The sequence below is a fragment of the Ahaetulla prasina genome, chromosome 2, assembly GCF_028640845.1.
Source record: "Ahaetulla prasina isolate Xishuangbanna chromosome 2, ASM2864084v1, whole genome shotgun sequence".
Taxonomy (NCBI): Eukaryota; Metazoa; Chordata; class Lepidosauria; order Squamata; family Colubridae; genus Ahaetulla; species Ahaetulla prasina.
In genome coordinates, this window is record NC_080540.1 from 144644255 (window position 1) to 144668764 (window position 24510).

The following is a 24510-nucleotide window of genomic DNA, read 5'->3' on the forward strand; positions in this document are numbered from 1 at the left end:
AGCCATCAAGTCTCAGTAACACAGGCAGTGATTATGTGATATGCAACATGCCTAACAACTGAAAGGCTAATACACATTTATCAGGCATCTGGAAATGGCGGGGGTTTGACATATGCCTTCCCAGAGACGGTTTAATGAAAGTCATAATATTCCAGAACAATCTGGGCAGAACACCTCGCATAGCATAAGCACTCAATGTGTGTCTTCTGCTCGAGTAAAAATAGCCCAGGAGAAAATGAAACACATTTTGTGATGTGTAGAAGAAGCTTGCTTGGAGAGTATGAAAAAAGGAGCCAGGCATTCTCACCCTTATGGAAGACATAAAAAGCCTTGTTTGAGAAAAACCTCAATCTCTGACATTATAGGAAAAAGAAATGCCTACTATTTCACAGTTGGTCCTTTTTAGGCACAAGTTTTCAAAAAATAAAATAATCATGAAACAATGCAATTGGTTGAATAATGAAACAGAATGGCATTGATAATATGTAGACATATGGGGGATGTTTGAAAACCAACTCTATTCCCTGAAGAGCCAGCTGACATTTTGAGGTATCAGTATAGATGTCTTTTTAAGCACCGTCTCATTTCTACATTAAAAATCCCATCTTCTAGTCCTGTCCTTTTCCTACCTCAAATCCTAGAAAGTCAATGTCATCTGAAATCCAGTGAAAGAACTGAGGTTGAAAACATTTTGTTGCTGGGAGCTCTTTTTCAAAAAGTCTTGGAGGACTTCAAGAAGTTTGAGGATGACATGATGTTTCTGGAAAGAGGGAGGCTCATTGTTTTAGTTTACTTCTTCAGATGTTTTCATATAAAATACATGTATTTTAAAGTAAAAATAGCTTACCACTTACCATATTTTTTGGACTATAAAACGCTCTGCACTATAAGATGCACCTAGCTTTTGGGGAGGCAAATAAGAAAAAAAATCTGCCTCTGCCTCCCAGCAATTTTCCTCCTTGCAGCAAACAGCCTGGTCAGCTTCAGCACAGCCTGATTTAGCATGAGCAGCTGATTGGGGGTTGGATCTGCCTCCCGGAATACCACCTATCAGCTGTTCCAGGCTGTGGGAATCACCGCCGCCCATTTTCAGCCTTTGTGCGTCCCATTTTTGGCCTATTCCAAGCGGTGGGGATAGGCGGCGGTCCCTGCCGCCTGGAATGGGCCAAACATGGGCCCCACAGAGACTGAAGATGGGATGCGGGGAGGCCAAAAATGAGGCGTGCGGAGGCGGCAGCGGTGATGGGCAGCGACAGCGGCAATGGATGGTGGTGGTCCCCGCAGCCTGGAACAGCTGATCGGTGGTATTCCAGGAGACAGACCCAACTGCCAATCAGCTACTCATGGTAAATCAGGCTGTGCTGAAGCTGACATGGCTGTTTGTTGTTTGCTGCAAGGAAGTAAATTGCCGGGGCTTCAGCAACATTCGCTGTATAAGACACACAGACATTTCGACCCAGGTTTTTTTTTTGGGGGGGGAGTGCATCTTATACACCAAAAAATATGGTAATTGTTATTGCTTACTTGCTTGTGCCCTTGATTGTTATTTTTTAAAAGTACCACTAAAAACTGACACTGCGCTTTCAAATTCTGGCAGTATAATTTTGAGATGATAGTTTGTGACATACTTCTTGACTGCTTCCTTTACTGCTGATGGTTAATCCATATTCACCATTGAAGTTTATTGTTCCTTTATTGTTGATAGTTGAACTATACCCACCATTAAATTTCACTTAACATTGGTGTGGGATCAACAATATTAAACTAGTAAACTTTAATGGAGGGCATTAAATGATTGTTTATACTGTCAACTAGGTCTTATAAGGAACTCACTCTGAAATGAAGATTCTTTTATTAGAAATGTTGACTTCCAGATGCCATTATAGAGAAGCCAATGACTTTATGTACATATTTGCTCTGCTATTTCAACTTCAAAGACTGAAAGATTCTCTGAATGATTCAATTGAAATAGAGACAAGAAGTTGTTGTACCAAGGGCTCAAATGGACCACAGATTGTGTCATAATCTTGGTTAATGTCATAAGCTTGAACTTTGCAATCTACATCATTCTGACATGTGTCTGGCAAAGTATATTCACAAACAATATTCTTAAATTCTTAGAAGTTTAAAGACATAGTTCATCCTTTGACTTAAGATCAAATAAATAATTATACTAAAACTATTCACAAATTATACACGTCATGTAATGAATAGTTCAAATATTAAAATTTGTCCCCTTTCACTTCTAGTGCAATGGTGCCCCCTCTCTGAATTGAGATATACAAGCCACAAGCAAACAAATAAAATAATTATAACACAATTGGAGGCATGTGTTATAAAGAGTTCAAAAACATTCAGCATTTTTTCCAACATACTTTTTAAAAGAGTAACAAAGGTTTCCTTGTGGTGCACATTGTGATAGCCAACACAGACACTTTCATGCATTAGATACATAACAACCACTAAACCAATTAAAAAGCTTTACACTTTTTAAAGTGTACACTTTACACTGGATTTTTTTTAAAAGAACACACTTATCATATGTAAATTAGGAGTTATTTACAGCACTATAACATTTTCGAAGCAAATGGTATTTCCAAATAGACATTTGAAAAGCCAACTATTAGTAAGTAGGTAGAAGAGACAAAGATTTCCTATAAGATAAATTAGTAGGCTCGCAAATGAAATGTTCTTTCTTTATAAAAGGATAGGAATAAAAAAAGGTTATAGCTTTCCTAGATTAGTTCTCTTCTAAGGGCTGGAGGAGCAGAAGGTAAGTAAAGAGCAGATGGAATTCTCCGTGCAACTATCCCAACTTTATAAAAGCAAGAGCATCAATACTAAGCTTCAAGCTGCCAGACTGTTTGGAAGAGCATTTCAAAAACAATGGTTAATTTCTGGATAGATTATTACTTTTGAGTAGTCCAATTTCTACAACCAGCTTTAGGATGTTACCAGGAGCCCTTACTTTCTTGTCTGAAAGCAATCAAACATGGAAGCTTATTCTGGACAGCTCTTCTTCAACTCTAAGCTTCACCTGACATCCTGGAACCCCTGACATGTGCCTGGATCTGACAACATTGTTCTGCTTACTGCTCTGAATTTGGCAGCCAATAATGAATCCTTTGCTTGACTTCTGTACTGGACCTTGATCATGCTTTTGCCTACAACTCAGCTTTGTGTGTTCTTGGCTGATTTTTGACACCAGCCTGAACCCGGTGAAATTGATCAAAGTTTTGATCTTGTCTCACAAGTGCTGGAATGTTTCAGGATTTGTTATTAGAAGTTGAATGCAATGTAACTGAAAAATAAAGCAATCACAAAATTTCTGATATAATAATAATAATAACAACAACAACAACAACAATTATTATTATTTAATTGATAGTATGCAATTTACAATCTTTTGCTGAACCTTTCAGCCTAACTGCAACAACAATAGCTATTCAGCAAACCATTAAGAAGTTGAATTTTAAAGCATGACCTAACAGTTAATTTTGAAGAGTTTCAAGTATAGAATGTCATAAATATCCTGCTTTGATTATGAAACTTCTGTTTTCATATGCAAAACTGAGGTCCTTCAACAAGGTACCCATGTTTCTCTGAAAATAAGACCCTGTCTTATATTTTTTTGAACCCGAAAATAAGCACTTGGCCTTATTTTCAGGGAGGTCTTATTATTTTGGGGCGCGTGGAGCAAGATGGGGCTCCTCTTGCCGTTTTACCTGATTTCCAGCTCTGTGTTTAAATATTTTGGGGGAGGGCTTATTTTTAGAGGGAGGCTTGTTTTAGTGCATGCGCTCAAAAGCCCGATTGGGCTTATTATCAGGGGATGTCTTATTTTTGGGGAAACAGGATAGGAACATCACATCAAGATAACAAATTTACAATATTGAGGGTCTGGAGAAACCTGGACCAATGTGAGAACAAACTGGAAATTTAGGACAGAAGAGAGGAAAGGGAATATTCATTATAGTTTGATTCATTTTAGTATACTTTTCATTTTTGTCTTTATGAACATTTTGAATTCTATATAGGATTAGGGTACAATTTCTGCCATGCATCAAGCAAGAGAAATATTCAGTAGAGCACTCACTGAATGGCCAATAATGAAATGATATATGCAATAGTCCTCCAGGAAATGACCAAGGCATGAGAGATAGTGAGCAATGCCTCCTGTCTAGAAAAGAGTGCAACCGGTGTACAAGGCATATCTTGTGCAAAAGCCTCCTAGCCATAGCTTCCACCTGCTTTCCAAGCAGGAGCTGCCAAGTCCCACAGACACTGTCTGTGGAAGTGTTACATCACTGAATGTTAGAGATAATTAGAGAATGTTAGAGATATAGGTACCGGAACAGACTTGTAAGTGGATCACAAGCTTCCTAACAAACAGGAAGCAGCAGGTGAAGCTAAGCAAGATCACATCAAATACCTGTACAATTAGCACAGGGGCCCCCCAAGGCTGTGTGCTCTCCCCACTTCTCTTCTCTCTGTATACCAATGACTGCATCTCCAATGATCCATCTGTTAAGCTACTGAAGTTCGCAGATGACACAACAGTGATTGGTCTCATTCGAGACAATGACGAATCTGCATATAGACAAGAGGTCGAACGACTAGCCTTGTGGTGCAACCAAAACAATCTGGAACTGAACACACTCAAAACCGTAGAAATGGTGGTAGACTTTAGGAGAAACCCTTCCATACTTCCACCTCTCACAATACTTGACAACACAGTATCAACAGTAGAAACCTTCAAATTTCTGGGTTCTATCATATCGCAAGATCTCAAATGGACAGCTAACATCAAAAACATCATTAAAAAAGGACAACAAAGAATGTTCTTTCTGCGCCAACTCAGTAAGCTCAAACTGCCCAAGGAGCTGCTGATCCAATTCTACAGAGGAATTATTGAGTCTGTCATTTGCACCTCTATAACTGTCTGGTTCGGTTCTGCAACCCAACAAGAAAAACACAGACTTCAGAGGATAATTAGAACTGCAGAAAAAATAATTGCTACCAACCTGCCTTCCATTGAGGACCTGTATACTGCACGAATCAAGAAGAGGGCCGTGAAAATATTTGCAGATCCCTCACATCCTGGACATAAACTGTTTCAACTCCTACCCTCAAAAGGGCGCTATAGAGCACTGCACACCAGAACAACTAGACACAAGAACAGTTTTTTCCCGAAGGCCATCACTCTGCTAAACAAATAATTCCCTCAACACTGTCAGACTATTTACTGAATCTGCACTACTATTAATCGTTTCATAGTTCCCATCACCAATCTCCTTCCACTTATGACTGTATGACTATAACTTGTTGCTGGCAATCCTTATGATTTATATTGATATATTGAACATCAATTGTGTTGTAAATGTTGTACCTTGATGAACGTATCTTTTCTTTTATGTACACTGAGAGCATATGCACCAAGACAAATTCCTTGTGTGTCCAATCACACTTGGCCAATAAATTCTATTCAATTCAATTCTATAAATAAATTCTATTCTATTCTATAACAAAGAAAGACCCAAGACTCAAAACAACTCATCTTGCCAGGGTTGAGCTGGAGCTGGTTCCCCCCCATCCAGACCCCCAGAGTTTCTAGACAATGAGTCAGATGAAATACCATGCAAGATTCTGTTATTATAATGTTATAATAAAAATAGAATTGGCTTGTGTAGCTTTGGTTTCAAGGTTAGGTCTACCTTTGAGACCTGATGATAGGTCATCCACCAGTGTGACCAATGCCATCTTTGTATTACAACCCAAACTGAATCCAGTCTGAAAAGGATCCAGGTAATTCATTTTATCCAGGGCCCTCTTGAGTAGGGAGTCCACCACCAACCCTTTTGATGCTGGTGGAACCATTTACTCCTGCAAAGAGGCATTAACAACTGTTTGGACACTCAGGAGTCCTTGACCAACCCAGGGGTGGGGCGGGAATAGGTCCAGAACATAACTGGCCAGGCTCACTGATTGACTCAAACTTCTCCCAGAGGTCACTTCCTAAGGAATCTGTCCAGTCAGCACTATCAACAAGTAAACTGACTTTGTCTGACAGGTGTTGAGTACAGTATATTCTCCACAATTGCTCTGCAAGAACTTTCATGGCTCCTCCTTCCCAAGGATGGACATGGCATTCCGAAACAAGACTGCTGGTTGGCTAGCTACAGATGTGATAAGCACTTGCTTTGCTGCCCTTATTGCCAAAAGGAATAAAGGCTCTTATCTGTGCTTGGTTGGCTTTACTTTTCATCTGTCACTAGCAACTTTCTAGGATCTCTGTGTCACTGCATCTCCTACAGTTCCTTAGTAAATCAAAAAACTCTATATCAGGGGTGTGAAAGTCGCAGCCCGTGGGCCGGATCCAGCACGCGCTGACCACACCCACGCCCAGTTTAGCAATAGGGGGAAAGCTGTGATACGTCATGTGATGACACCGTGACAATGTGAGTTTGACACCCCTGCTCTATATGATCCATTAAAAAAAAGAGTGCATACTGATGGGACCCAATCCAGGTGCCTATCACTTGTTCACTACAAGCAAAGACCAACACCTCCACCAGTCTATGCAGCAGAGTTTTGGGATAAAATCCAAGCTGCTTCTGAAATCCAATTGGGTCCACCCACTGTCTGGTGCCAATTGCCAATGAAATAGGCCCCACTTCAGTTAGGGTAGATATGGTGGCACAGAAAATTCCCGACACATGGAACAATCATGGGTGGATATAATTATTAATCCCAAACAAAGTACAAAATCCAAATTAATCAAAGATCCTCAATCAAGAATGAAGTCACCATCACTTGGACTGAACTACATGTCAGGCACATGGAAATAATTAGCACAGGTGGACACAGTAAAAGAGCTCTAAGAATCTATTCAATTTTTCAAACATCACTAGATCAAATTCCTACATTAACACAGTCAAACCTTGTCCCAGATACTTCAAGAAGACCCAGTCAGAGTCCAACTCTGATACAAGGCTGAAATCCCCCATTTATTCTAGCTCTTTCTATTCATATCTATGAAGTTTGGTAAGGAAGCACAAAAATGTAACTTTTAACATGCTGAATATTCAAACTGGAAATGAACCATATATTCAAGCATGTGTTTAAGGGAAATGTGAATGAATTTTGTTAAATCACAAAAAAGAGGTAAGTGGTAGATATTTTTCAATTAACCATGTCATGTGTTTAGAAATTTTCATTCACTGGTATTTTTAGCATTCACAATGCATCTAAAACACAACAAAAATAACAAGCATTTTATATGAGATTTCTAGAGAAAAAAATGCTGACTTCTATAAAAGCATGACTTCAACATGCATTTTTAAGGCCACAGTCAATATTTTCAAAACTTTTAATTATACTCAAACAGCTGGCAGCATAATTGACTCAAAGCCCTAGATTACCTTGATTGCTGTGTCATTATCTCTAATCAGCTGCTGCTTCTCATCTTCAAACTTTTGTAAAACATCTTGCAGACGCCTTTCTCCAGCAAGCTGCCGCTGGTTGCTTTCCTCTGTCAGAGAGGAAATCGTTGTCTTAAGTTCAGCTATGATCTAAAAAGAAAAGAGCATGCGAAAACTATTGCAACAGTAAGAAGTTATACATTTTGCAATGTATTTATCGTTGACACAAGAATTTGAGTTGGCAAACTCAACTGTGAAAACTAAATACCTTAAATTAGTGTTACATGCCAGCAAGCAGAAAATTCTACAGAGAAAAGAAACATTAAGTTTGGAATAGTATAGACTGCTAACAAAATCATTTAGGAGAAAATTTTCCACTATGAAAGTCCCTCAATAATCTGCATACCAGAACAAAGCACACTTGTTATGTAAAAAGTATCAAATATAGGATTCCAATTTTCCACTTTACTGCAATGGTTTGAAAACTGATAGTCTCAAATGCTTCTGCATTTATACTGGGAACTGCAGCAAAGAGAATATTGTGTTAACTACCAAAGAAGGTAAATGTATTATATTATCATATGTTAAGTATAGTATAGTCGGTCTGCCTTTTTTGCATGAGACAGAATAGTTACCAATAAATTCATTTAGCCATTTACAAGCAAGTTTTCTCCAAAAACCTCTTCTACCTGCTCTGAACTACATAGTGTACATTTAGCACTGTGCTAAAGCAGCATTCATTTCAGTCTCTGCATTATTTATTTATTTATTTTGTCACAACAGTATATATAAGCATAAGCATGAAAGTAACTATACAACATATGAGCATATATATATAAGCATAAGTATGCAATAACTATATTAATTGGATAAAATGAAAGGAAACAATAGGACAGGGAATGGTAGGCACATTTGTGCTCTTATGCACGCCCCTTACAGACCTCTTAGGAATGGGGTGAGGTCAATAGTAGACAGTTTTTGGTTAAAGCTTTGGGGATTTTGAGGAGAGACCACAGATATATCTTTGGTGGGGGTTCTTTCCTTGCCAAATCATCACTAGGAACTTTCTATAGCTGATTTTTTTTTTTTTTGGCAGGAAATAGTGAAATGATGTTTATTTGGTCAGGAGTAGATAATCTTAACCTACATTAATGAATATTCTTTAAAATATTGCTGCCACCATCCCCAAGTGATAAACTGAGACTTTTCTCATGTTATCTTCTTTCTGTTTTATCTGGAAAGATCAACATAGGGGATTGTACTCTGTACTCTATACATAATCAATTGATTGTGAGTGATTAAAACTTTATTTGACAGTAAACCTAGTCGGGATTTATTGAGATAAAAAGAGTTTCCATTTGCAAGTAATACATCTCAGTGTATGCTAGACTGGAGACAGCCTTTCTTTGAACTGGCAAGGGTGGAAATCTCTTCACTGTTAACAGGGTAGTTTGCTGTTGTAGTGGGGATTAAACCAAATCAGTGTTTATTATGTACATGAGCATATATACACACATCTATAAATAGAAACAGATAAAAGAAAAAAATATATATAGTTCTTCATTGATAAGGGAAAACTAAGCAACTCAAGGGTACATATGAATTCTCCTTGGATAGAAGCAGCAGCAAATAAAAGCTATGCTCTCTACAGATTATTTTTTTTCAGGATAGGGTAGAAAAGGCCATATGTAGATCAGTGCGTTTCAAACTTGGAAACATTTTAAAGGTTTCAATTCCCATAATTCCCCAGCAAGCTCACCACCATAATGCAGCCCATATGGACACAACATTTACAAAAGGGTCACTTTCTTAAACACTTTCAGATGTAATCAGTTTTGAACTAAAGAGAGATTTTCTGAGCAGCAGGAGAAGAGAAATCCACAGCTGGGGAATTCTGGGAGCTGGAGTTTCACACATCTTAAATTTGCCAGGTTTGAAAAACACTGTTGTTGATAAAGCAAAAATGGAACATATGATTTATGGACCGAGTTATCCTTATATGGACATATGTGCTGGTTTGAAGGAACATTTTTGTAACACCCTAGCAAAAAATCAAAAAATAATGCAATGCATCAATTGTGGCCAAAGTAAAAGCTAATCAAAAATTCAGAATTGTGATGAGGACAAGAAGTTGGAAGATATCCATTTATTTATTTCCCATCTTTATTATTTTTATAAATAACTTAGGGCAGCAAACACACACAATATTCCTTCCTTAGCCTATTTTTCTCACAATAACAACCTGAAAAGTGGGTTGGACTGGGAAAGAGGGACTGGCCCGAAGTCACTCAGCTGGCTTTTGCCTAAGGCAGCCCTAGAACTCAGAGTTTCCTGGTTTCTAGCCTAGCACCTTACTCACATTTAGGAAAATCATGTTTTGAGGATGGGAACCAGAGTTAGGAACCAAACATACCTAATACTTCTACTTCCCATTTTCCCTATAACAACTACCATGTAAAGTGGGATTGGCTGAGAGTAAATGGCCCAAAGTTACCCAGTAAGTTTTCATGCCTAAGAAATACTAGAACTCCATTTCCATTGCGCAGTGGTTAGAATGCATACTGCAGGCTACTTCTGTTGACTGCTGTTTGCCTGCAATTTGGCAGTTTGAATGTTACCAGACTCAAGGCTGACTCAGCCTTCCATCTTTCTGAGGTGGGTAAAATGAAGACCCAGATTGTTGGGGTCAATAGGCTGGCTCTGTAAACCCACTTAGAGAGGGCCGTAATGCACTGTGCAGCAGTATATAAATCTAAGTGCTATTGCTATCTTCATCTGCACATGGAACATCTTTATCTTTAACTCCTTAACTCAGTCCTTCAATCATCTTTTCATGAAGAAACCTTCCAGATTTCCTTTCAAGCTCCTTTCCCCCCCTGCCTCTTCTATTACTCTGATGCCAGGTACTTTGAAGCTTGGTTGAGAAGTATACTATTCAAGGTGTTATATGATGTATCATGACTACAGTTATTACCGGGAGTTGTACAGATTTTTTGGGCCTCATAATATTACACTGCAATCAACTATCCTGCAATGGTCTTTGTGTCAATAAACATGGTAGGGTGATATTCTTAGTTTGACGTACCCATCTAACCCTACAGCTTTGCATGGGAATTCTGATTCACAAACCTTTTTCATTTACTTAATTTTTATTTATTTTATTTATTTATTACATTTATATGCCACCCTTCTCACTATTCAAAGTAGCTCTGGGCAGCTTACAATACAATACAATAAAAGCAAATATAAAAACATTACAATTAAGAAGAATTAGATAAAACTAAGAACCAAGTGCACAAAGCAGTAGGGAAGTGGGATCTCCTCTATTACTCCATCAATCACTTTCAGCATAAAGCATTCTCATGGGGGGGGGGGGGGAAGCCATCCAGCTCTGCCATGTCTTCAGGACCTTTTGGAAGGCCAAGAGGGTGGAAGCAGATCTCACTTCTGGTGGAAAGATATTTCAAAGGGCAGGGGTCACGGCAGAAATGACTCTTCTCCTGGGCATTGCCAGCTAGAATTTCTTGACCAATAGGATCTGTAGCAAGACCCTTCTGCTACAGTGAGTGGGACAAACACTCCCACTGAAGCAAGACAGTTCCTCAGATAATCTGGTCCCATGTCAGGAAGGGCTTGATAAACAACCACTTTGAATTGGATTTGAAAGCAAACTACCAACCAGTGCAGCTCACGCAACAAACATGTGCCACCTTACAAGTATCTAGACCTCCCCGTGCTGCTTTTTGTATGGATTGCAGTTTCTGAATATTCTTTAAAGCTAGCCCCATGTAGAGCGCGTTGCAATACAGGTAGGCCTTCACTCACGACCACATTGAGCCCAGAATTTCTGTTGTCAAGCCAGACAGTTGTTAAGTGAGCTTTGCCCTATTTTACCACCTTTCTTGCCATAGTTGTTAAGAGAATCACTGCAGTTCTAACATGGTTAAGCGAATCTTACTTCCCCACTGACTTTGCTTGTCAGAAGTTTGCAAAAGGTGATCACACGGCCCCAGGACACTGCAGCTGTCATAAACATGCCAGTTGTCAAGTATCCAATTCTGATCATGGGGATGCATGCAACGATCGTAAATGTGAACAATGGCGACACGTCGCTTTTTTAGTGTCATTGTAACTTTGAACTGTCGCTAAACAAATGGTTGTAAATTGACGGTTGTAAGTCCAAATGAGCGATGACCAGGGCGTGAGGGATTGAGCTGACTTTTAGTCATCTATCTGAATGAGCCAATGTAATTTCACAATTTCAACCACACCTGAGATATTTTCTACTAAATGGAGACTGCATCCAGACTTCATTGCTGACCTCTTTCATTATTGAGAAATCTTGTCTCTTGAGTTTTGCAAAAGATCCAGCTGTTGCAAGGGCTTTCTAAGTGATGCATTTCTCCATGTGCAGATGAAACCCATTGCCATAATTCTTTCTTATCACAAGGCTTCTACGGAGGCCCTGGCATATAAACTCCTTGCATCTTCACAACTAGCTGGTAGCTAAGGCAACCACCACAGAAGAAATTTTCAGTGATTCTTGAGCCTGCAGCTAAACTTTCTATTCATTTACTCTTTTTCAGAGGTTGTGTTTGCACATGTAGTCAAAAGGTAAATCCCCATTTATAAGAACATGCTTTCAAATAAGTAAAGAGAGGTTCCCACTCACAGATTTTTACCCATATGGATAATACACCAATATTTCAAAGGTAAGCAGAAAGAGATTTTCCCCAGCTCTCCATTGCTGGTAAAGAATACTTGATAGGACATAGGAAGATTATCCAAAAGCCCTTCCTTTTTGGCTAGAGAACAAAACAGTTCAGTTATTTTGTAATCCTCAAGAGGGGCAGGGGGAAAGGGGAAAGGGGAGGCTTGCCTGAACAGATTAAAAAAAATTTCTTCAGGCCTCACCCTTTCTGGTAAAGAGTCTTTTTCTCAAGGGACAGTGAGCAAGATTGTGGTTAGATACAAGATGCATTAAGGGAATGAACACATCCTCAGATAATGAAGGCTTGGAATAAGAACTGGAGAAAGCCAGGGGAGAGTTGGTTTCTTGGAAAAAGACAAATCTTGAGAAAAACAAAGGGCAACACTCCAAGTTTATGAAAAAGTGAATTGTATGTGGTAATGTGCCAAACTGATTTCCCTGGAGAATGGAGGTTAAGAAGCAGCTCTAGATCAGGACTCATACCAAGTCAAAGGAGGAAAGGTCATCATTCAAAAGCCTCTGATCAACATCTGGAAATCTGTAAGGAGCAAGGCTTATCCAGATAAATCACTGAATTACTGAGAAACAGGAACAGCAAAATAAAATACACTGTCAGGCATTTGTGCTTTATTTTTGTGGGTGTGTCTGGTTGATTGTTTTTTTGGAAATTGCCCTTGGTAACTTTTGTGTTTGAAGTTTGTAAAGCCAACTTGCTTCCTGTATTTTGTTCCTTCTTAGGCTCTCTGAGCCACAGATCTCCCCCAATGTGGGACTGTACCCAATCGCCCCAATAGCATTTTATTGGACATTGATTTTAAGACATTGTTTGCTGTCTTGTTGGCATTATGTTCTTGCTTTTTTCCATTTGTAATTGGCTTTGTATGTAACTTCCTAAAGCTAAAATGAAGTTTTACATTTTTTATTTTTAATAGTCATTTTTTATAATATAAATTGTGTTTTTGTTCCAGACAGAGAGGGGGAATTATTTTCTCTGGTCACATTCCTAAAATTACAATGACCAGGAGGTGGCAGTATAGAGTTCATGTTCCTTTTTCATTATTTTGTTATAATTACTGTTATTGAATTCAGCAGGACTTAAAAGCATTGGCTTTTTGACTAATCTTACATATATATATATCCAAAGTCTAATTCCAATAAAGCTTTTTCATAAATGCTGCTTAAAGTCTTTTTAGACTGAAGGCCGTATAAATGAAAAGAGCTACTTGTGCTGGTTTATGACAGTGACACTGCTATTTCATTTCATTTCGTTTCAACTAAAATTTTATTCCCTGGCCAAGTAATGGTCTTCAGAGGACGAGATCCCCTATTTATCTCACACTCTGTTGTGATCAGAGGAGGAGGAAGCCAGGTCAAAGTATTCCCCCAAAATAGACGGCAGCAGCAGAAATACAGCCTAACAGCTGCTCCATAATAGGAAGGTAGGGCAAAAGAACAGGCAGTACCAGAGGACTTGGGGGAACTTAGGCAGGCAACCTAGCCCTTCTCAGCTGCTACAGCATGGCATGGCTAATTAAATTATCAATTCCTCTGGCCAGCTGACATATATCCATGTTACAGCAGCGCAGATTCCCAGATATGTCAAATTGTAACCTGTCAGTGAATTTTTAACCCTCAGCTGCTGCAAAAGGAAATTGGCACTTTCCACTTCTTAGGTCTCTCTCTCCCTCCCTCCTCCTCCCCATCCTGTAGGGAAAAAAAGTGTGGAGTGATCAGGGTCAGTGCAATTACTCACACCTACCAATTATCTACCATTTTTCACCCTCGTGGGGCAGGGAAGACACAATATAACTATAGACCATGGGCATTCAACCTTTTATCTTGCCCGGGCTGCACTGAGTGAAAAGGAATTATCTTCTGCCCCATATTAAATGTATAGTGTAGTTAATGTATGTAAATATCACTAAAAATCACATATCAATGATAACAGTTTACAATTTTGTGGGACTGTATTACTAGAAAGTCCAGGGCTGGGTGCACATGTCAGCACTAGACAATGCTTCTTTGAAACTGCATAATTCATATGTATGTCCCTAGATTAAAGAACCCTAGTAACAAGTCAGCCTCTTTGTCATTTGCAGAATATTTATGGGTTATAGTATGGAGAGACTTTGCAAGTGAACAGAACAGACTTTGATTGATGTCATATAACAATTTAATATTAAAATATATACCTTGTGACTATAATGAACAAACGTTGAATTATACAACTGTAAAAGTGAATTGTCTTTGGGTACATGTTTTAAATTTTATATCATTTAATTTCTTCTAAAGGTTGGAATACCTAATACACTTACAACAATCTTCCCTGCCTTGGCACTTTCTGAAAATTTTTGGATTGCAACTCAGCCATTGGCAAGGCAGTTTGGAGTTGCAACAGCAAATTTGGAGCAGACCAGATTGAAAAATGATAACTTAGTGTAAACACTTCTGAATATTATTTGACTAAGTTTGTAATAATGCAGAGGGAATCACACACTAAGGACACTGAAGCAGTTGTCCATATAAAAATACCCTGCAATATTAAACTGAATTCCAGTAAAGCAAAACAATATCTGAACTATTTTGCAGTTTTTTAATTTGAATATTTCATTTAGTTTTGTAGCCAGAAAAATAATTCAGAGGAAGCAAATGTCCCTTACATAATGCTATAGAGTAACAGGGGCGTGCAAAATGAAAAAAATGTGTTTTGTTTCAAAGCTGAAACTCTTGAGTTCTTGAAGTGCTTCCAAATCAGCACAATTATTCAAACCAGTACCTGTATTGGAACATCACTGGCAAAGGGGAAGCAGGCGAGAGAAGGAGGGAAGGGGTCAGAAAGACCAGGAGAGAATATCCCAACAGGGGTAGGCTTTGTTTCTGCTGAATCACAGCTAAATCTGAAATAGTTGAGCAGAAACAAAACTCAGAATGCTTTAGCTGTTCTGCATTCTGCCCACAGCAAAATCCAAAGGGATCCCAGATTATATGGGTCAAATCTGTTGCATTTTCTACTCCATGTTGTCTGCCTATTAAGTCACCCATCCGAAATTTCTTAGCATCTTCTACTCAATCTCTCTTCTGCTGGTGATGTCCTGATTCTTCCAGAATGTTTTTTTTTCCCTTTCTCACATCAGTTGCTATTATTGTTACTAATGCTCCAGTGTGACATATTCATCAGTGATGATCCAGGAGGGTATCCTGCGCCAGCCCCAATCTTGCCAGGGTCTTTACTCTGTCTTCTCTCAACAGCAACTGCTGCAGATGGTTCATAGTGTACCATCACTATGGAAAGTGGTATGCTGCTGGTTTAACAACTGGTTCAGTGAGCGCGCCCTAGGTGCTTATGCATAGCGCTGAAAATGGAGCATTTGGAAGCTCAGCTGCTTACCTTCCAAGTTAGCAACGGTAAGTAGAACAGCAAAGGAGGGGTAGTATCAGCTGTGCCACACGATTGAGATGAGCTACAAAGCAGGAAATAAAGGACAGAATAGGGCAGAGCCTGGTGGGCAGGGCCAACTGATCGTTGGCACTACCAGTTCGTCCAAACCGGTCTGAACCGGCTGAATTCCACCTCTGATTACGGATAGTTGTCAGTCTTAGCTTCTCCTACTCTTACCTTCACAAACACCCCACTTCAGTCTGGAACATTTTGGTCTACAAATTGCTACAAACTCCAAAACAAAGCAAGCTTTGTTTTGAACAGGGACCTACAAAATCAGCTGTTCCATGCAGGTTAGAGTAACTGTATGAAACATTTTGCCCATCCCTTGACTGAATCCATTCCTGTTAAAACAATCCAGTTTTATGCATCAATTCACATCAAACGATGCTCACATAACTTCTAAAAGCAGTAAGTAAACCAATGGTTACGCACTTAAATTTAGGAAGAGGGGGAAAGAAATATTTATTTTGACCACATTTAGAAACAAGTTCTTGAGGTACACTTTCTTTTGAAAATGGTCCAGGAGACCAGAGAAAGTTAGAGACTATACAAAATTTACAAATGACCTATTGTTAACATTACAAAACTGTGTTTAAATGATAGCCCGGCCATTGAAAACACATTTTATACACCACCATCCTATTAGCCACTGATTAGAAGTGTGTTCATTTGTTTCCCGGAATATATTCACACCCTCAATGGAATCAGCATTTCAAGTTTTTATATTTTAATTGGGAAGAATAACTTCCACAGCTGTCTATATAAATGCTACGTCTACTGGTAGCTGAACTTTACCATGAGGATTTCATGGACATGTCCAAATAGATTTCTTGGCAACTATATGGAACTGGTTGCCACGGCTTACATTCTTTCCCAGTCTAGCCAACACACTGCAATTTCCTGGAAGCCTGACATCCACCTTCTAACCAAAATTGACTCTGTTTAGCTTTTCCGAGTTTGATTATGGTACAATAATATCTAGGCCAGACTGCATAATGTTCAGAAGATAGATTTCAAACAACTATTTTCATTCTGCTTGTGCAATAAAGTAATCAAATCCCAGCAGATCTAATGCTCAGGGAGGAGTCGGTGCAAGCCTTAAAATAATTATTTAGTCTTCCTTTCCTTTCCATGTTATCTCTCCACTGATACCACATTTATGGCTTCCTACTACTTTTCTAATGATGCAAAATGGGGTTCCACCAGGCTGTACTAATGTAACACATCAGTCAGTATTCTTGTTCATAATTAAGACAGTGGAGATAAGTATTGAGTAAATGTAATTTGGTCGGGCTTGCCTTTTAACTTACACTAATAACAGCACAATCATCCATTGAACAGTATTGTAGAAATCTGACTCTTCCTTTCCAAATGAGAAGGGGAAAAAAATACAGCAAATGCCATTTCCAATTTTGATAGAAGCCAGTAACTCAAATTTATAGATTTACCAAAGTAAGCAAGAGAAGGAATATGTTGACAATTGGGGGACCTCTGGACAGACCAACAGAGTTGTTTTTACTGGTGGACTGATTAACAGGACAACTGCTCTTCTTGAAAAAACTGTATCCAAAAAGGTAGTGCTAGATAGGAGCAATCTATTTAAAATTATCCCCTGAATGTTATCAGTGCTTCTACATTCAAAGATGATGTTATCATAAAGACTATATCTGCACAGGGAGAAAAAATTAAAAGGAAATATAATCCTCAAATACCAGTGCCTTATGGGGTAATATACTCACAATAAGTTGTAATAATTGTTCGCCCCACCCAAATATGTCAAATATCTCCCTGTTCAAGTAGCATACAATGCAGGATGTCCTGAGCATGTATGAACTGCCCATCTTTTTTAGGCCTCAGTCCCAGGCATGATAGAGGACATTTCTCTTTCCATTTCCATCTACAATGGCATGATTGGGTTGGCAGTACTGCAAAGTCAGGAAATTGTGTGCAATCTGCCAATTTCTTTTATTTTCTTTTTTTCTAGAGTGAAGATAAAAACTAAAACACCTACAGATTTTGTGCACAGAAATAACCTCTTATGATTAGCTGGCTGGATCCAATGACCCAATTTTGGAGTTTGTGTGAGATGTTATCTTCTCCTTGTAACTAAATTAACACTATTGTGAGAATCAGATGTTGCATATTTGGAGAATTTCATTTTAATCCCACAGGTTGGCAAATTCATTATTTAGATCAATATTGGGGTGGGTGGGTAATAACATGTGAGAATAAACTGTAAAAAGCAAAGTAACATCTGCCAACAGCAGAATTTAACTATATGAAAAGGAAATGGGTGTTAGAATAAATCCTGGTATTATAAGTGTAGATACCAATGTGGCTTATTTCTGTTTTCATCTTTAACTGAAAAGACAAAAAAAAACCTTCCTAAAGAAGTATCCTCCTTATGCTTCATTTTTGTTTCCTACCTGTGAAGATTTGGCGAGCTTCTGATTGTATTCCTTTTCAATCTGCTTCAACTTGCCGTTGGCCTGAAAGACACAAACAAAAAGGGAAACCAGATTATCTCAGATGAAGAACGTGTACAGACATTTTGCCACTGACCTCTGTTGCCTGGCACTTCGTCTGCATGCCTATCACTAAGCAGCTGGGAGCTTTGCCAATTCCAACGCCCTTTTGTGGCAGCCAAAAAACCCTAGGGCTTGCCTTTGATCTAGGGCCAGCTATTCATCACTTGAAAGAGAGGGAGGGGGGAAAGGGAGGAGAATAGTACTGCTGCTGCCAATTATTAGAAAAACATAAAGGCCTCTGTGGATTTTTTTTTTTAAGTTGGGGGGGGGGAAAGGGAGAGGGAGTTTATCTGAATGACCTCATCTCAGTAAGAAGAAAAAAGGGAAGGGAAGGGAAAAAAAGTCACCAGCTCCACTGGGGCTGGGAGGATATAATGTGACAGATACTCTATGATATTGTGTGCCAGCTGATGCCTGCTAGTTCCTTTTAAATATTCCCACATACCTTCTCGACTAAAAATTGGCTTCCATTAACTCAAATTCCACTATACTATGGAATCATTTGAGCTTATTTTGACCTCTTCCTCTCCCTTTTTAGCTTTCCTTTTGCACCTCAAAGTAAGAAGAAATGCAATGTGGAAATAGGGGTTCTTTGATGATTTGATACCACGTGCAGCTCCAAGAGCAGGATTTCTAAAACTATCTCAACCCCACCCCCCAAACTTCCGAAGAAATATTTACCTAGATTTCTCTATTGAGTTAAAACATTTAGAATCTGTTCTAACCTTTCAATGGATAACTCTTCTTCTTAATTATGAACCAATGAATGTGCTCTGTTCACATGTTTCTAGACAGGAGGTGCAAAGTACTATTTTCTAAAAATACATACAGGTAATTTGGCACATTGGAAATGTGACTGATGAACGTGCTTCCCTGTTCTTTTATTGAGCAGGGAAATATGTCGCACCCCAGGCATGGACAATCACTGTACTCTTGTGCGATATTTTTCTTTGTAAGAGGAAACAAGCAACTTTGGACAACACCCATTTATAAAGTGTAAGGCAAAACTAGTCAGTCAAGCTAATGACTTTGTAGCTGAACCAGTGGTCCTATTTTCAAATTAAATTCTGTAGCTATAAATTGGAATTAGGTCTTCTGCCTTACTACAAAAATATTTACCAAGTATCAAGAGGGAATTACATCAATATAAAAATGTCAAAGTGTGGGTATAGCAGACTAAAGGTAGTCCTTGACTTATGACCACAATTGAGTCCAAAATTCCCATTGCTAGGCAGGGCAGTTGTTACGCGAATGTTGGCCCACTTTACAACCTTTCTTGCCACGGTTGTTAAGTGAATAACTGCAGTTATGAAATTAGTAGCACGGTTGTTAAGTGACTCGCGCTTCCCTATTAACTTTTCTTGTCAGAAGGTCACAAAGTTGATCACATGATCCCGGGACACTGCAATGATCATAAATATGAACTAGTTGCCAAGTGTCCAAATTTTGTTCACATGACCATGGGGATGCTGCAATGGTTGTAAGTGTGAAAAATGGTCATAAATCACTTTTTTCAGTGTTGTTGTAACTTCAAACGGTCACTAAACAAATGGTGGTAAATTGAGGATTACCTATATCAGCTAGTGAGCAAAGACTGCAGAAGGGTATCAATGTCATTTCCACATTTGACATAAGAAAATAAATGGGTCACCTATACTCCATGACCACATAAGCATTTTAAACACTATATTTCTTGAAGAGGTCACCACCACAGCTGGTTGCAGCAAAACATAACAAGAAGCATTAAGGCGCAATAAAAATCAATATGCTTATTATGGCATCGATTTTTATGGAGTAAATACTACTTCATCAGATACATGGAATGTTTAGCTTCAGTTGACAGATTACAATTAACAATGACTTCAGAAGGAATGAAAAGAAATCCAGTATTGCAAATACTTGTAATAAAATTTAAAATTTAAATAATTATAGTGACCATTCATAAAACACAGTTAAGAACACATACATTGGGGCATGTTAGCTAATTAACATTGTTAATGTGGATTAGCTCAATTCAGGCTATTTTATTTTATTTGCAGAATTATATGGCTGCCTATTTCATAATGGTTCTAGGTAGCATAACACCGTGTTTGTTTGTTTGTTTAATATCCGATCTTTATTACTTTTGTAAATAACTCAAGGCAGTGAACATACCTAATACTCTTTTCTCCTCTTGTTTTCCCCACAACAAAAACTCTAAGGCAGGACTACAACTCACAGTCTCCTGATTTCTAACCAGTTGCCTTAAACACTACAGCAAATTGACCTAAAAACCAAGATAAAACAAAAACAGCTTCTCAGCTCAACCCCCATCCCAATTCAGTGTTTGGGTAAAGAGCCAGGTCTTCACTGCCTTCTGTAGGGTTAAAGGATATTATAGATCCATTGGATCTTAGGTGGGAAGCTGTTTCAAAGGGCTGGGGTGGCCACTGAGAAGTCCTGCACATCAGGTGGCATTTAAGGGAGCAGATTTGGAACTTGCCCATCCTATCTAATCTAATAGGACAGGCAGATACTCTCATGGTCTTGAAAACAACCTGGCCAGCTGCCATGTAAAGCTTTCAAGGTTATGAATGAATTTAATTAATTGATTAATATATTAAATTTACAGACCACCCATCTCACTGAGCGATTCTGGGCAGTATTGAATGAAAACCAGAAAAACCATATAAAAATATTATAGTATCAATAAAAGGAGGCAATTAAAACAAGGATAGAATAATTAAAGCGAATTATTGCACCCAGAAAGTAACTGGGAGACAGTGTGGCACAGGGGTGTCAAACTCATGTCATCACGGCGGCGTCATGTGACGTATCGTGACTTTTTTTCCCCTTCACTAAACGGGGTGTGGGTATGGCCAGTGCATGATGCATGACACCTCCGGCCCAAGGGACTGGGAGTTTGACAGCCCTGGTGTAGCACATACAGCAGGGGTGTCCAAACTTGGCAACTTTAAAACTTGTGGAAGTTGAAGTCCACAAGTCTTAAAGTTTCCAAGTTTGGACACCCCTGACATACAGCAACACTATAACTCAACTGAACCATGGGGCACTCAAAACCTGCGTATCCTACTGCATTCTGGACCACTGCAGCTTCTTGGGCTGTCACTTTCAATACCATTTCTACCTTGTCAGATAAAATTCATTCCACATTTAACATTTCTATCTACCATAAGAAGCAGACATCATTACTGATACTGTTGATGTTGTGAGTACTATTTTCTGATTCCATTTCTCAAAAGTCACCTTCAGAATATTTATTGTCATAACCAGACATCTTGCAGGCTTGTATATATTTCCTCTATCTAAAAATAACCCTTTAGTGTCCACATTTTGAAATAATGAATGTATTTAACTCCTGCCTTTATTTTTATCAGTAAATCAAGGTGGTAGATACATACAATACTCCTTCCTCCTCCTACTTTCACTACAACAACAACCCTGTGAAGTGAGGCGGGCAGAGAGAGAGAGAGAGAGGGAGAGGGAGAGGGAGAGGGAGAGGGAGAGAGATACTTGTCCAAAGTCATTCAGCTAGCTTTCATATCTAAGGTGGGCCTAGAATTGAGAATCTCTTGGCTTCTAGCTTAGTGCCTTAACTATTAGATCAAACTAGCTCTGTATTATTTATCTATGTTTTATAAAAACCAAAAAGAGGATCGATTTCCCATGAGAACCTGTTTGTACTTTATAATTTATTCCTAAAATGCATCATAAAAGTTTCAATATTCCAATTTTATCTTGGCCTTTTAGTTTGTTTATCACTTTCTAAGATCAAAATCTTATTTAGCTTTTTGCTATTTATTTCAGATTTTTAAAGTTCTTAAGCTTATAATAAAAGTTTTCTTTCATTCAGGATTAAAGGCAGATTCACCCAGCATTTTCAAATTCGTCATTTTGAAGGTTTCTGATAACTTATTAGTTAATGAACGGTTTTAAGACGTGATTACAAAGTGAGGCTTGCAAACTTAGTGTCCTTTAAAAATCTTCACCATGTCTGCAAGACGGGTAATCTTGTCATCTCCAAGAGCTCAAATTTGCCAAAAATCATTGTCTTGATATTCCCTTGTAGGGGGCAGCCAACGGGAGCATCTGTGGGCAATCTCCATCCTCTTTATCCAGAGAGTTTCCAAGGAAACAGTCTGGTCACTAGTTCCTTAGTCTTTGCAATGATTGTCAGCTCTGCTTTCCTGCAGATACCTTCAGTTTGCCATACCTCCCCCACAAGTCTCAGCAGTACTTCAAAGTTTGTGAACCCTTTTGAATTTTCAACATTTGTGCATAAATGTGACCTAAAACATGATCTGTTCTTCATTCAAGTCTTGAGACCAGATAAAGAGAAACCAATTGAAAAATGAGTCAAAAACATTATACCTGTTAATTGATTTATTGAGGAAAAATTCACTACTACATATAAATGGAATAAAGAAATCTGTGGGTGGCAAAAAGTATGTGAATCTTTGCTTTCAATTACCGTTGGGTCCTCCTTGGGCATCAATTAAAATAAAAAGATAGCACATAATTTCTAATTTTGAATAAACTTTAACAATGATACATACAGCTGACATTAGCACGTGTAAGAAAAACCATTTAAATTCATCATGAAGAAAGCGTAGATTATTTAAGCATGCTTCCTGAATTGGCAACTTCTTCTGATTGATTAGCATTTTTAAAATATTTTTTTAGGGATGTAGGAAGTGTGCAAAGTGATGCAGCAACATTATTGTGGCAGAGAGGGAAGAATTACTGGCCTTTCAGTGTATTTTATCATCTAAATTATTAACAGAAATTGATTTGGTCACTCTGATGGACAACCACTGGACAAGATCATCCTAGTTAATTTCTTCATAGATTTTAATGCTACCAGTTAAAATTTCTTCTTCTTCTTCTTTTAAAAAAGTTTTTGGGGTTTTAAAAAAAATATACATCAACTTCAATACATGAATAGTGCAGCATCTGGGTATCATTCATTTTCAGACAAGTGGCAATAATGATATTAATATTTGTTACATTAATCAAACTTATGAAATCCTAGTATTAATATACATTGGTTTTAAAGAAGTTATTCAATATTTCAATCTTCCATTTTAATGCCAATCACAATATTATTTCAGCTTACATAGTAATGCCATCTTACAACCTCTAATCTTTCCCTCTATTTATTGCTTTTATTCTATTGTATAAAAATATGTGTGCTAATAGTCCCCCTATTTCTATCTATTCTGGCTTCTATTCAGGCCATCATTGCTGATCCTAATGTTGATACACATGTTTATATTAAGATATAGTCTTTTAGTCTTTATTCAATGTTTCAATGCACCATTCTAGTGCCAATCACCATATTATTTAAACATACTTAATAATATCATCTTTTGATCTCTAATCTTTCCAACTAGCTATTACATTACTTTATATAAGAGTGTGTATTCTTATTTCTACCTCTATTCTAGTTTTTAATCAGGCCATCATTACACTAAAAAAAGAGAATGAAAAAGATATTTCCTTTCTATCCATAGTCTCTTGCCCATTTTAATTGTTGTTGTTAGTTGCAAAGTCATGTCCGACCCATCGCGACCCCACGGACCACATTCCTCCAGGCCTTCCTGTCCTCTACCATCCTTTGGAGTCCATTTAAGCTCACTCCTACTGCTTCAGTGACTCTATCCAGCCACCTCATTCTCTGCCGTCCCCTTCTTCTTTTGCCCTCAATAATTCTCAGCATTAGGCTCTTCTCCAGTGTGTCCTTCCTTCTCATTAGGTGGCCAAAATATTTGAGTTTCATCTTCAAGATCTGCCCTTCTAAAGAGCAGTCAGGGTTGATCTCCTCTAGGACTGACCAGTTTGATCACTTTGCAGTCCAAGGGACTCATAACATATAACATAACATCAGAGTTGGAAGGGACCTTGGAGGCCTTCTAGTCCAACCCCCTGCCCAGGCAGGAAACCCTACACCATCTCAGTCAGATGGTTATCCAACATTTTCTTAAAAATTTCCAGTGTTGGAGCATTCACAACTTCTGAAGGCAAGTCGTTCCACTTATTAATTGTTCTAACTGTCAGGAAATTTCTCCTTAGTTCTAAGTTGCTTCTTTCTTTGACCAGTTTCCACCCATTGCTTCTTGTTCTACCCTCAGGTGCTTTGGTGAACAGCCTGACTCCCTCTTCTTTGTGGCAGCCCCTAAGATATTGGAACACAGCTATCATGTCTCCCCTAGTCCTTCTTTTTGTTAAACTAGACATACCCAGTTCCTGCAACCGTTCTTCATATGTTTTATCCTCCAGTCCCCTAATCATCTTTGTTGCTCTTCTCTGCACTCTTTCTAGAGTCTCAACATCTTTTTACATCGTGGCGACCAAAACTGGATGCAATATTCCCAGTGGGGCCTTACCAAGGCATTATAAAGTGGTACT

At 38.5% G+C, this 24510-nt stretch overlaps 1 protein-coding gene across 8 annotated transcripts in view; it reads right to left on the reverse strand.

Moving 5' to 3' along the window:
- Positions 1–24510, reverse strand: part of CEP112 (centrosomal protein 112) — a 292963-nt gene that overhangs the window by 72387 nt on the left and 196066 nt on the right. For 7 of the 8 annotated variants that reach the window (XM_058170477.1, XM_058170478.1, XM_058170475.1 and 4 more), the window contains 2 exons: positions 18001–18063; positions 7422–7571 (listed from right to left, as the gene is read on the reverse strand). In XM_058170477.1, the coding sequence (XP_058026460.1) occupies positions 7422–7571; positions 18001–18063 (213 nt within the window). Of the gene's footprint in view, positions 1–629; positions 761–7421; positions 7572–18000; positions 18064–24510 lie in introns of all 8 variants that reach the window. The other variant, XR_009153592.1, reaches the window with a different exon arrangement.